The sequence below is a fragment of the Carassius carassius genome, chromosome 46 (assembly GCF_963082965.1).
Source record: "Carassius carassius chromosome 46, fCarCar2.1, whole genome shotgun sequence".
Taxonomy (NCBI): Eukaryota; Metazoa; Chordata; class Actinopteri; order Cypriniformes; family Cyprinidae; genus Carassius; species Carassius carassius.
The window spans coordinates 21,810,536-21,826,189 of NC_081800.1; the positions used below are offsets into that span (position 1 = coordinate 21,810,536).

Sequence of the window (15,654 nt, forward strand, 5' to 3'; positions counted from 1 at the left end):
TTCCCTGTGTTCCTGTTACGTAGTTTCCTCGATGATCACTGACTAAATGTTTGATCGTATGGTTTTGTCTTGAGTACTACTGAAGCTGCCCATTTCTTTAGCGAAATCCTCTTTGTACAGCACATTACTTTGGTGATCCTGCGTTTCCTGCTTATTCACTGAATATTATTATTCCCAATTTTTGTAATTAAGAACCAATATTAAACTTTGCTATTAGATGCCAGATTTTTTCAGAAGTGTACCATGCCCAGAGATAAATAACAAAAAAGCGTTCAATCAGATTATTACACAGGGTTTATTATATTCATGCAGTTATTTTGTGCGATTATAAAGAAGTTATAATTTTATAAAGTTTTATATATCAAATTATTATGCGATTATATTTTTCCAATGACATCTGAACGCCTTGTTAAATAAAAAACAACTGCTGTTAGTGGTAAGTTATTGCTGAAGTACAAGTTCTAGTTTTGCTGTTTGTAGCTGTTGCTAAGGGAAAATAATAAAAACAGTCAAACTTAAAAAAAAATCGCGGCTGTTGTAATTAAATAACTGTTGCATGTGGTTGGAAAGAGGACGATGCCATTCCTTCGTGTTTAAAATGTAAAAGTTTAATTGTTTTGGTCGTTTGTTAAAATAAAGCTCAAGATAGACTATACGTGTTGCTTCTTAAGTAGTCTAAACATAATCGTGTCAATACTATCAGTAGTATGTGTGTGTGTGTGTATATATATGCCTTTTGTTGTATAATACATCAGGGCCGGGGTATTTGTAAATTCGACACTTGAAGTAAATTGATGTCTGCTGGCTGCTGTAGGCCTACTGTTTTGCTGCTTTTTTTCTTTAATATGTAATTATTCTGAAATAATCCAAAATTGCTAAATTTGAAACTTTCACGTAAAACAAGAGCTTGAAGCATTACTTTTACCCAGCAATAATGCAATTTGTCCAAAATATTCCAGCTCACCAGTATATATGATTATGGTTCATTTTCAAATCCCACTTCTGGCACGTGCATTTTGAGATCTCAAAGATAGCCTATATTCCGTTAGATAGGCCTACGGAGGAAATACGAAAACTTTATTTGGCCTAAAAGTAAAGATGTCAAAAAACCGAGAAAGTTGTACTAAGAGCCATGCTGTCGCAATTAACATGCCTGCAGAGGAACTGACCGCCTCCTTTAACTTGAACTTGGACTTCCGACTAGACGTGTCTGAAAGTGGGGGAGACATTTTGTCTGCATAGAGGCTCTGACAAACCGACCTAGTTGCCATTGCAATGCAGCCCCCTGAACCTAAGGGTCTTACATTGGAAATATAAATAAGTAGAAAATAAATGTTTAGGTAGAAATTGACTTTGGCGAGCATGTGATGCGCACGTGTTTGACGTGCATATAATAGCCTACGCAGTTTTTGATAAGCATACACTCTCAGAAATAAAGGTAGGCTACAAAAGCTTTCACTGGGGCGGCACCTTTTCAAAATTTACATGTTTGTACCTAAAGGGTCAGTTTTGGTACCTTAAAGGTAGTCTATGATAAGCAGTTTGGCATACATATAATACTCACCCTATCCCACTATCCCAGGCCCTAAACCTAACCACTGCGTGTCATATACACGCCAAAGTCAATTCTGCGTAAATAGGATGCCAAACAGAAACCGAAAATCGTGCTATTGAAACGCACTCTGAGATCGGGTTAGATTTATACCTTATTGCACCGAGACTGAGTGGACGCAGGCCTAGCCATATTCTGCTGAAAACTATGCGAGATTTAATACCGATTTGTTTCTTCTCCAAAAGTGACGGTAGGCTATTTTTTCTGGAAGGAGAAGGGAGGTCAAAACGAACCCGAGTTTGAGTTGCTTTATTTGGAACCACTGTTTATTCCTAATCGTTCGGCTATATTGCTTAGCTTAAATTTTTATTGAATTATATTGGAATGGGGTAGGTATATATAATAGTAGCACTGTGGAACTGCAGTGACATACTGATATATATTCATAACCGTTGGCACCGCACTTTTTTTTTTTTTTTTTTTAAGGGGAGAATCAGTTCCTGAACAAGGCTTGCAGCAGTCCCACAAGAATATGCATGCAGAGGCAAAGCTGTAGCTCTAAAACGCCTGGAGCACTTTACCAATTTTTAAAAAAATATTATTTTATTTATTTTTTAGATGATTTAGGCATAGAACAGGTTGCGTTCACGTTTTTGAACAACTTTTTTTATTTTGTTCAATATACAGTGTACTGTATATGTAAGCATCGAGGAGTCTATTTTGGTGGGAAATGTATTTTATTTGTTAATAAAAAATTGATTGCTTTCTTTACATCAATTTTACCTGTAGAACAGGTTTTGTAGAGCGAAGGTTGTAAGTAAATTTAACTTACATCTTAGCAATTACACAAGTCTTTACAAATAATTACAATAAGGTGTAAAATAACCAACCATGTTCAGATATTATGTAGGCATTTCAGAGTAAAACAATTGTCTTTAAAGAGTATCGAGTGAGTGAATCTAATTTGTGATATACAAATCATAATGTCATTTTTGACTGACTAAACTACTGAACGAATGTGTGCACTGGAAACCAGAATAAAAGGCATATTTTAAAAGCGTCTAGGCGAGCGAGCTTTAACCGATGTTGCAATCGATTTTTCCCCGCTCCTTGACAATTTAAGACGCTCAGCCAAAACAATCCAGCTCCCAAATCCCTGAAAGACAGATTTCCTTGACCTTAACTTATAGGCGAGCAAAACTATATACTCTTGTGTTATACTAAAAATTAAATAATGGATCAACTCAAGTCTGTTCTTTATAGAGTCTAACATTCATTATTCATGTTTTCATATCAGAAAATTTTATAAAATGATACAAATATTTATTATTGTAACATTTGTGTATAGTCTGAATGTTTTTTGCATGAGGCAGGGTTAAAAAGTTCAAAAATGTATCATTATGCTTTCCATTCTTCATTTGTTTTCTGTTATATGTGCAGATGCCTAATAAATGTATAAGTCTATATGAAGAGTTGGGCCCAGTGTAATAGAGAGATCTACAGAGAGACCGACAGGTATATATGCCTGTATAGTACGTTCATATAAGCGCGTATAATAGCAGAGTAGTGAAAACAGACTAAAGTTTTGTTGTGTTAATTTAACAGAAAATTAAAATATATAAACATTTGCATCAAACATATTGATTTTTACCATTCGATATAAAAATTTGACAATTACAAGAATTTGCCAAGTGACAAGAAAATGAAAATCATTTGTGTGTGTGTGTGTGTGTACTTAACCATACTTTGGGGAAAAATGTGTACCTAAAGTGAGCAAAACTTGAACACAAAATCACAAAAAAAATTTTTTTTAATAATAATAAAAAAGACCAAATACATCCATTTGAGGACGTCCTCATTTGTATAACTGATATTCAATAAAAGTAAACAAAGAAATTGTTAAAATGCAGAAATTGGTAGGGTTAGGGATAGGGATAGGGGTGTGTTTAGATTAAAAAGTGTATAACTTATAGCTACGTGTGTGTGTGTGTGTGTGTGTGTGTGTAAATTATTGTCGCTTTTCGTGATGACGTCAATGATGACTAAACTAGACAATTGGTTCCTTTTTAATCTATATTTGACAAATCTCAAAATCTAACTTCCCAGACAATGCTTTTCTTAGATTTTACTCTTAAAGATCTCTTTAAGCCTTTTAATATTTTATTAGATATTTTAATATGTATTTTCATATTACTCCTTGAACTGGGGCAAAAAAAATTAAAATGTGATTACGTACGTTTAAAAAACCCCTCTGATTTCTGTTTTATTATGTATTTGGGACTGTAATTAAGAAGCTGATAATTCAGTGTGCATTCCACCACAACGGTCATTTAATTGAGGCATGGAGATATGTATTTCAGTGTGCACCTGTGGTCTCTTTGCAACAGAAAAGAGAAAAAATCAAAGCCAAAGACTAGAAAAAGCGATGCTTGTAACATAAGATTGAAACACGCAGAGATGTGCCTATCTAGATGTACACAGTTTTAAGGAAACTTTCAGTGTTATTAAAATAAATATATATTTTTAATTTTTGAAATCAGTCTTACATTTGAAAATGCCTAAGTATTTTGTGATTTTTAAAAAGCAATGCAAAGAAGAAAGGTGCTTTCTCCGCTTTCGCGCATCCCCAATCAGGCGCACGTGCACATAGAGACAAACTGACACAGACACAGGGTGCACTCACTGGATCCTCTTCCAGTTCGACACTGTGGTCACAATTTTAAAGGCGCAGTGTGTTAATGCTCCCATTTTAGCGCTCTTACGGTTATTCAAACAATGCTCACTGATTTGACCGTAGACTTGCTAATGCGCAAATGTAATGTAGCTATATTGGATCTTGTAGGCTATTTAACAAAGAGTCGAAAATTTTCATATATTTTTATTTAAGGTGAAGTGTAATTTTAACTGATTTGCAAACATTTCCAAACACAGTCAAATGAAGACTACACACCTGCAATAGAATGCATAATCTCAAAGGAGAATTTAACGCTATTTCAAATAGTTTTATGAATACACATATTCAAACTTATTTTATTAAAACAGATTCATACGTGTGTTTTATATTAATATGTTCAACTTGTACATGAAGAAATAGCATAAGCACAACGTTGCCGCGTGTGAACTGCGACCTTGATATGAAATTAATCAAACATTGTGTAAATAAATGAAAAAATGTATTTGCATTGACGGATAGATGTACTTTTTATATCTCTTGGATTTAGTTTTATTATAATAAGATATGAGTTGTCTTATACTTGTTCTAACATGCTGTTGGGGATAGTTCCCGATATAATTGTTAGACATAATTGTAATATAATTGTTATTTGCAGTTGACAAATTAATCAAAGTGAGCACTTCAAAAAGATCATCCGAGGTCAAATTACTTTACCTCATGAGATTTTGCAAGTTCTGCCCTACATCATACAGAAAAATAAGTTATCAAGTATTCGATCAAAACTCTTACTTTACATATTTATACTTTTAAATCAATAATTTGCTAGATTGAGGAAGAAAATCTTAATAACTATATTGTACGTTATATAAACATAAGTATATATAAATGTTTTCTGTGTTTTTTTGACAAACATGGTTCTTATAGAGCAACACGTTTAAATAATGTCAACAAATCTGCACAATATAAGTCAAACGAGTTAGAAGTTCCATAATTAACATGTCGTACAGAGGAACACTTCACAGAAATGCAAGAAGAAGAATGCAGATTCACCGGAATGGGATTTCTGCATTGTTAGTAGTATTTGTCTTCCTACTCGTAACAGATTAACAGTTGCCGGTGCACTTTAAAAAGTAGAAATTACTTTGGGGACCACTTGGATTGTTTACCAGTTTCTTTTCCGTTTTCCCAAGTTGTATCTCAAAGCCTTTCAAGCTACGAGTTTGCATGCATACGAGAGTGAAGTTCATTCTTGTCTGTCTAGACTCTGATTACGACCCTGTTTGTCTGCGTTTTTTTTTTTTACCTTGACCTTGGACTTCCATGCAGCTGCCATTTGTATGATTTGTCCATTATTCATTCCGTGAAGCCAACGATGAATTTATCTTTGCAAATAGGAATAATCAATGAACTCCTCAATATTATATCTATAACGCACAAAACACACAACACTGTCTACAATGTAAAAACTGTTCAGATTGTGTAATACTCAAAGACCGTCTCTGACTCGTCGCTACCCAATTGAAACTAATAACAAGAGGAATGTTTTAATAGGGTATGGGACTCTTATTCATTCCTCATGAAACGTTGCATTGTAAATGTGCAACATCAGACTGGAGGAAAATCTTATCCAGTGGCTATGCATTCTTTCTTGTCGTGACACTAGTTGGAATTGATTAAATGTATTCTACATTGTAGTATTCAAATAAGAATACAAATGCAGCATATAACAATAAACATTTACCATACTTGCAAAAACTGCAAATATTTTGTATGTGTATTGTGTAATCCTGACATTGGACAAAGAATGTCTAAATGTATCCATACTTAAATTTCAAAGTTTTTATTTTTTCAATCAAATATTTTGCAGATTTTCGTTTTGTTTGATGATATTAAATTACATACGCGTATTTGAATGTTGGAGGGTAGCCTATATATGGAAAATAATAATTAAAACAAACAACTCTTAAAACTGCAGTTGTGTAACTGAATATGTAGGCAAATAATTTTATAACAGTGCGACAGAAACATACACATAGATGAAAAACTATTTACAAAAGAATCATCAGCACACGCCATTAGTTTCATAATGGAAATTATATATGAAATAACATGATAGATCACACTTATGCTTTTTCCCCACTGTTTAGGATGTTTTCATTCGGTTTGTAGTGTTTTTGCATTTTTGTTTGCATATTATTATAGATATTTTTATTATTTGTTATTTTGTTTTATATTTCCCCGCCTAACATTTATTACAGCACAGCAGTTCGTTCGTATTTTAAACAACGCAATATTTTCCCCTCAAATGCAGTCGGAAGTGAATCATTGACGATGCGAACAGTTGCTTTTATTGTAATAAAATAACTGAAGAATAACTAAATTCATACGATTTCTATCATGCATAATTTTCTCATGCTACTCGTATTCTGTAAAACTGATCATGAATGTATGCACGTTTCTTTGTATGCATATATTTATGTATGTATTAATGTTGTTACTGATTTACTGCGTTTGAGATTGTAGATAATGAAAGGTAAATTAATTAACTGTGCGTGTGGCCAAGTGTTCAGACATTTGTCGGCCGAATTTTGAGGTTGTTTTCGTTCCCCCTTAGCTTAAAGCCTTCTCCTTTAAGAACAGCTATCTCCAACTATCTTAGCCAATGCCTAGGCACCGAGAACCTTAGAAGCCAGGCGTGAAACGTGAGCCAGTAGTTGTTTAAAGGGATTATGATTCCCACCCACAACCCAGTCTCTTTGGGATAGTTAGCATATCACGTGCCTGCGCTTTAATGAACTGGACACGTGGGTGCGCATGCGCGTACGTAAAATGTAGTTGGAAATGAGGTATCAGTCTTGGAGTAGGCGACTTTTAAAAAGCATCGGCAGCCCGTGATATGACGACTTCGCTGGTCCTGCATCCACGCTGGGCGGACACCTTGATGTACGTGTATGAAAAAAGCCCGAATGAAAATATTCAGAATAAAAGCCAAATTATGGAAGGATTGAGCGGGAATTGCCCTGCGACTCATTGCAGGGAACTGATCTCACACCCCGCGCTGGGGCGGCATTCCGGCACCATAGCGACTCACCAGGGATCCGTGTACTCGGATATATCCTCCCCTGAAGCTGGGCGACAGTGCCCCGCTCCACAGACGTCATCTAGCGCCTCTCTGAGTTACGGCTACCCCTTTGGAAACCCTTACTACGGTTGCAGATTATCTCACTCGCACAATGTGAACTTGCAGCAGAAACCATGTTCATACCATCCCGCAGACAAATATGCCGAGACGAGCAGCGCCTTGCCCACGGAGGAGCTCTCCAGCAGGGCAAAAGAGTTTGCTTTCTACCCGAGTTTTGCAAGCTCGTACCAGGCGGTTCCAGGATATCTAGACATGTCGGTGGTCCCCAGTATTAGTGCGCATCCAGAGCCACGTCACGATGCATTGATCCCCATGGAGGGCTATCAACACTGGGCTCTGTCGAATGGCTGGGATGGGCAGGTGTACTGTTCAAAGGAGCAAACACAGTCTTCTCATCTTTGGAAATCTCCGTTTCCAGGTATGTCTTGCCATAGTTGTGAAACCATGAAACTATGAAAAATGCATATGTATTAAAGGGATGATAAGACGTCCTGGTATTTAGGCTAATTATATACTTTTCCACAACTGTAAACTGAACGTGCAAAGTATTCGCCTTAATGATATGTATAAAAAGATATTCTTCAGAAAAACGAATCAGTTGATAAGAGCGTTAAAATCATAACTCTATATAATGGATTAAGATTTCGCATCCAGAAGGTCTGCATGAACCTGCCAAATGTGTCAATGTTGTTCTATTCATTTTTGACACGTGACAGTCGGTAAATGTTCAATTGGCTTTCCTCAACAAGAATTTGATCGAATCCTAAACTCAACAAGTTTCAACAAGGCTGAGTTTAGTTCGCCTAGAATGTACGTTTTATTTACAACATCTTACATAAAATAGAACAATGTTTGAGGGACGTATCTGGTTACAGGGGTTAGTCATATATTAACTCGAATATTATTGAGTCACAGGATTCTTAAGCTAGGAAAGTCACGCAGTTTGGAACTGGGGTATGGCAATACTGTCTACCTTTGCTCCTCCCGTATGATAATACAGAAGGTCCTTATTTGTACAACGCATATAAATCTTTGTCAGCAGTGATCGGGAGTGGTGCCCCGCAATCTGTTATGGAAATTTTGCGAATGCCATGGTGCAGCATTTTCTCCCCATAGAGCATCTGACGTTCTGTAGTCAAGTTATTGATTTTAGCTGTGAGCAAAAATATTACATATAATGCAAATGTCAGCTCAGTCATTCAGTATTGCTATTCAGCAGTGGCAAATCAAAATTACCAGTGCTGTGTAGGTATTTACTGTAATTTCAGATCTAAACTAAATATAGGCTACTTATAGTGTTTATAGTGAATTGTCACCACCATCACGCCCCTGACCCCCAGAAGAGGTCACATACACAAGCCATATATTAAAATAGCTACAAATAAGAATTTAACAAACAGCTTGTTTAATGAAAAACTTCTATACTGTTTTCGTGCATGCCCCAAACCAGTTCTTTACAGTTTCTTCAAGTGTGTTCGGGGCCGCTAGACAATAATTCGTGACTGACGGAAGGGCAGTGGACATGCTTCTGTCTAAAACATTATGTGCCAGTTTACTATCAGGGAAAATCCTAGAATACATCTGAATGTGTGCTTCAGCTGCCAGAATAGCCTAATATCCTTCACCTTATTTTTCCTTTACCTTGCCACAGTCAGGTAGTGATTTGAAAAAAAAAAATAATGTTGCTGTCGTTAGTACGGAGTTATAAAACACATTATAATTAAGGTACACGTGATTTTACATAATAGTATACTGTATTATAACTGACAAACAATTGTCAATATTACCCACAATCCTGGAGTTTTAGCAAGATTTTGTCTTTTCACAAACCCCATCCATCCAAACTTTAATCGAGAAAGATTTAGTTAGCCTGTCTGTATATTAAAAACCTGTTCTGTTAGGCTACTCCAATGCTTGTATATAATTTTTGTTTCAATAAATAAAGTATCTCACAAAAGAAACACAGCTGCCTCTTTGTTAATTTGACAATATTGCCCCCAGATATTTAAATAATTTGGCTAAACAATTTAATAATTAAATAGATAACTCATAGTGTTTCCCCAAAGCGAACCAAAATTTCATAATCTTTCATTTGTGTCTAATTGGGCATAACAGGTTATACGAATATTTTTATGTATGTTTTGTTTTTTAGATGTTGTTCCGTTGCAGCCAGAAGTCAGCAGTTATCGTCGAGGGCGCAAAAAGCGTGTTCCCTACACCAAGATACAACTAAAGGAACTGGAAAAAGAGTATGCAGCAAGCAAGTTCATCACCAAAGACAAGAGACGACGCATCTCTGCCACAACCAACCTCTCAGAACGCCAAGTTACTATTTGGTTCCAGAACCGCAGAGTGAAGGAGAAAAAGTTTGTCAGTAAATCCAAGACTAATAATCACATGCATACTTGATGTACGTTCCGTACTTTTTCCCTCCAGCTTATACCCTTCCGTCCAGAAAGTCTGATATTTACCTCTGTCGAAATCATGAATGAAGACCATCCGTGCAGCCTCAAGCCTAACCTGTCTTTACTTTATTTAATTTAAATCATGCACACAATACCATAACCACTCACTCTTTGGCTTTTTGGGCATATGATACAAAACTGTGAAAATACAGAAAAAAGAAAACATTTCAACTTCGTCCTTTTCTATGAATGTACATATATAAATAATAAATATTTAAAATGACACAAATATCAAAGAGACACATGGTTTACGTGCATCTGAAAATAAAGAGAGAAGCGTCCCTTCTGCATCTCTTCCTGACTGCGTCAAAGCCAACCAGCCAGCAGAAAACACTCGAGGTGCTCAACACGCAAGAGAAGAGGGAGAGAAACAAACAAAACAAAAATGTCTGTGGCACACTTTGGTTGAATCAAGACTTGTATAAACTCTCGAAAGGCTATAGCAAATGTTGAACTGGATCACGAACAGAAACGTTATTTGTTTTGACAAATATTTTGCTAGAATGAGCCTTCGAGACCTCAAAAGCTATTTGGATCACTGTGGGATACATTGCTTTTTAATGCCGAGGGTAAACCAGGCTGCTAATGTTAACTGTACAGAATAATGCTTCTATTATTTAATTTAGATTTCGCGTATGACAGGTCTGTAAAAAAGGAATGTTTCAAGATCATTTGTTTCTGTCCCTGTTAACAGTGAAGGATATGACTCTCCCATGCAACTGGAATGATTGTAAGCATTTGAAATAATTTAGTATTAAACATTAATGCACAACCTTTTTGTTTTTATATGAAATATATATCGTAAAGCATTGGAGCTGTTCACACAACTTGTCTGTATCTCTTTTCGTGCAGTATGTGAACTGTATTGTGGTGTTCAATTCCTAAAGTACTGAATTGAGACATATTTCATAAATAAAAATGACAATGGAATGGTGCTTGTAGTGAATCAATGCATTTCAATTATCAGTGAAAGCGATGGCCCATTTATGCCCGCTTCTATATGTGTCTGATAAAGCTTCCAAGTGAGCTTTTACAATAGATGCGATGTTTTTGTGTCATTTGGGTGAAGGATTTTCAATAGACGTAATGTGTGTAGGCTACATATTGCAAAGAACTTTATCGATAGTAGTTGATCGGGGTTGCTTAAAATATAGTGGGGGGAAAACATCCTTCATATTAGTGACAAGACAGGATAATATTGACGATTGCAAATGGTCTAGTATGATCATTAAACTTTTACCTTCAAACTGTCGATTTAGATACATATAAATGCTAACAATCCAAAATTTAACACCGAATTTAATTTGAACCAGAATGCTCAAGCGACGGACTTAGTATAGGCTTTTTTAGTATAGGCTTAACTTAATAATCAAGCAGTGCACTTGCATGGAAAGGCTCATAGTGTTTATTTACTTAAGTATAGTGTTAATAATATAATTCTTCATTATAATTACATTATCGTTATTATAGAGTACGTATTCGATTTAAGTCTGCTCACTTTGTAGGTAATTCTACCATCTACCATTTTTGAACAATAAATACGAAAAAGGGCGAATTTTCAGTGAAATATCACTACGAATATGCCACAGCAACACTTAGATACAGTATGATCTTCACCGTTTCATATTGGATCACAAGGATTATCCCGTTTCTTGTATCATGAAAGTATAGTCGGAAGCATAACATTAATTTAATGGTTAAACATTTTCCTTTTTTATCAACTTATAATTTACTTTTTAATATTTATTAAATAAAATAAACTATCTGAAGTACTGTTAATGGTCTAATTTATTTTAAATACTTTTTCTTATGACTTTTTCTTATGCTACATTCAAGGAATAAATTAAATACTGTCAACCTGTTATAATTAATGAGCCCGGTCTCAAAAAATTGCATATAAATAGTACGCCAAATAAAAATGAAAACTCGTGGTATTGATACGCAAAAATGGACTTTGGCGTGTATATGCTACACGATTGTGTAGGTTCCTATAATATAGTTTTAACCATGCTATAATCGCTTACTCGCCTTAATGAACAAGAAATGCTCTTAAATGTACAAATGAAGGGCGTATATGAGCAAATGTTCTTGTGTAAATATAAGAAACTCTGTAATTTGGTGTAAACTAAGGAACTTTTAATTCCCTTGGTAACACAGGCCTATGAGGCACACACCCGGTTACTGATAAAACTTTGTCATCTGACAACTATCAGTGATGTGCAGAACTTTGCACAGTACTACTTTGTGCAGTACTTTGAGGAGTGAGAAATTTGGTTTTTACCTCAAGATAGTTAGGCCTTCTGTTATAACATCACGTGATCGCGCGTTACCCTTGACCATGACTATGCGGTCGCTTTGACCTTGACATCACAGAGTCTTGTGAATAATAAACAGAGGGGCTGGACACCACTGCCTGTGGTTTGTTTTCGGGCAAACAAGGTGTTATTTCCCTGTCTAGACGGCGAGAGTTAATGACATACTATAAATACATTTAAAAAAGCTCTGATTATCCGATATCCTTATCATTGTGAACATGTACAGTGTATACACCCGTTTTTTATACATGCTTCTCATTACAATTGAAAACATAGATTTTTCTCTTCTGCGATCCCTTGCCCGTATAAGTTTTAAACTACCAATGGTTGTATTCTCTCATAATGAGGTGTTATATTGACCACGAAGGCAGTAGTGCGTTTACGTCTGCAAAAGACAGTGCTCACAGAGATGTCATCTTGTGTTATTTCCATAGGCAAGCCGAGGAATGATGGGTACTACTTCCCAAATATCAAGAGATGCATCCAGGGTCACGTCAAAAGGTATTGCTAGTTTATTTATTTTTAGTGAATATGCACAGTGCCTTGGTGTTTTTAATATGGAAATGAGTAGTATATTTATATAACTGTATGCATTTATTTTATGGTCTTTTATTGACGCTTTTGCTCTGTCAAGCTACCATTTTCTATCTGGTTAGGCGCGAGGCCTTTTTAATATGTCCATAGATCTATTACGAACAATGCGGGGAAAATGAAACGTCTTCGCAATATGTTTTTCCCACTCTTGGACTGTACACACACAACACGCTTTAAGATTTTTTTTCAAATGCCTTTGTTTTCGTTTATTTATTGCATAATGTAACCTAAATATTTCATGCTCTCTGCAAAAAAAATAATAATAATTAATGAAACTGTAGGATTTCTTAAGTCTGAATAAAAATTATGAGCAGATTATAAAAAATTATAAAAAAAATACAGTATTTCTCATTATTATCTTTAAGTGGTTTAGTTCAAACCTATACTGATAATTGCGTAGATTTGTTTTGTGTAGCACTGTTTTTGTTAATTTTCTCGAAAGATTTTTATTGTTTTGATTATAATTTTAATAACTTGCTGGTTTTTCATGACAGATGGTGGTATTGTAATATAGAAATCTATTACGCACATGCTAATTTTTGTTGTGTAACAACTGCTTTTCACCACTCATTGGTTTATTAATTGCAATCTCAACAACTAACTTTGTGGCACTAATAAGCCCCTAAAAAGATTTTTAGGTTGCTGTCCAAATTGATTTAAGCACATTCTTATACTTTTTTTTTTTTTTTATAAAAAACGATATAGGCTACGCATAAAGCAGGCACGTTTCTGGTGACACATATCTCTACTAATGATGGAATCTGAGAACAATTAATATAGAAATAAACTCTCTTCAGAACTATATGATTGTGATCAATGTGCTACTTAAATAATAGATGTTTCATGCGAAAGGCATGTTCAGCCAAACACACGGGCTCATGTTAAGTTTTTTTTCCCTCTCTCTCTCTCTCTCTCTCTCTCTCTCTCTCGCTCTCTCTCGCCGATTCTAAACACACCAGCTGGAATGCAAGGAGAGAGAGAGATCGACGGGTTGAGGAGAAAGGGGGATGATAACCTCTGGTGGCGTATGGTGGAAATATCAGGAAGTGCGCAGTGTAGATTCAGCACGAAGACACATGGTTTGCAGTGATCTTTATGTAGACAATCTGTGTCCTCTTACAGGATATATGTGTTTAATTTAAGAGGAAGGTAAATAATAAGCAACTAATATGTATCTTATAGTATATTTGAAGAATTTGCTAATGTTCATGGGGGGACACATTGAATTGAGTTGGATCGTTCACTGAAATATGGTGCGGCAGATTTAATTCCCAACTGTATTTAAATATGTATTTAATTTATTTATATATATATATATTTATATTTATATATATATATATATATATATATATATATATATATATATATATATATATATATATATATATATATATATATATATATATATATATATATATATATATATATATATATATATATATATATATATATATATATATATATATTATGTATTATATGATATATAGATGTATATTGTAAATGCATTTCTTAAAATGAGACCCAGATTTGAGTCTGTAAATGTTTTTGTTCATCTTTGTATTTTGTAAACTCTTAATATTCCCAGCTCGAAGTAATTGCATAGTCCCTGAAAATAAAATAATAAATACACAAATAAATGTTAAAAAAAAAAAGGTTAAAACTGAGTTCAGGTTTGCAATTTTCAAACTCCGTAAGTGTTTCGCAAACATCCTATTAATTTGTTTAATCACTTTCTCTTTGTCTTTTTCTTTACTTTCAGTTTATATTGACATGATTTAAGTAAGCTTCCTCCCTGTAATTGTAGTAAATCTGATAAATATGCAATAGTGCAAGCGCAGGCTCTTTCATTTGTGTGTTCATACACACTTTTTTCCTGGAAGGTGGTAACTGTCGCGTCTTTATTTCTTTATACGCGTCTTTGTAAAGTTGCGATTGAATTAAATTGTCATGATTTTAATTTACTATTATTGTAGTGGCCATTACTATTATCAGTTTATTATATTATATTAGTTATTATATCAAACTGTCCTTTTTTTATTCAGTTGAAGTATTCTAGAACTGTAATTTTGCATTTAATTCACATTTAATGCACTTTTTTTTCCCCTTTAAGAAATTGGCCTTGGCGGACATTCACAGCAAGGCATTCAGTAAGCCAACCTGTCTTCCAAAATCAAAGACAATAAAAGGCCTTTGTTTACGCTATGGCCCTGTCTGGACGGAAAAGAGATTCCAAGACAGCAATCTCAGAGCGGCGCAGACAGTGCACTAGACACTGACCTTGAACTAACATCTATTTTAGCCATTTTCTAGAGATTTTGAAGATAACAACTTTGGCCACCCTTGCGGTAAGAAAATGTTATCATTTCATTTTCAGGTTGTTTGAAGCGATTTTATTTTTTTGTGACTGAAGTAAGTTGTTGAAATGTCATTCATTCTCAGGGAGAACCAGTAACTCACCAATCAACTTGTTTTGCTCTCTGTTGTGCTCTTGGGGGAAATAATAAAATATTATCACTACAACTAATCACAAATAACTAAAAAAATGGCACACTGACTAGTTTATTAATTAGCATGAGTGTTTCCTCAAAGTAGTAAATACATTTCAGGTCTCTATAGCTTCATATTTCGGCATTACTTTTATGTTTAACATAGTAATGTCCTGATATTACCAACATTGGAATTTTTGTAAATTATCTGATAGCATTTAAAAATTATATGCACAGAGTGTTGCGCAGCATGTTAATTGGTTACATGAGTCTGGTATAAAGTACTCTAGCCATAAAACATGCACATGTGTGTCTAAAATTTGGATGTAATAATTATTGGGCAATTTAGAGGACAAAATTTGTAGTCTTTTAGTTGTTTTGAGTCTCTGTTATAGGGGTTAAGTCAAGTTTGTAATGACTTGAACA

At 34.7% G+C, this 15,654-nt stretch overlaps 2 protein-coding genes across 2 annotated transcripts in view; one reads left to right on the plus strand and one right to left on the minus strand.

Moving 5' to 3' along the window:
• Positions 1-15,654, minus strand: part of LOC132129177 (transmembrane protein 18-like) — a 386,729-nt gene that overhangs the window by 232,226 nt on the left and 138,849 nt on the right. The window lies entirely within an intron of this gene.
• LOC132129606 (homeobox protein Hox-C13a-like) lies at positions 7,080-9,887 on the plus strand. Its single transcript, XM_059541246.1, has 2 exons — positions 7,080-7,786; positions 9,521-9,887. Exons 1-2 carry the CDS (start codon positions 7,123-7,125, stop codon positions 9,775-9,777), a joined length of 921 nt encoding a protein of 306 aa, XP_059397229.1. The 5' UTR covers positions 7,080-7,122; the 3' UTR covers positions 9,778-9,887.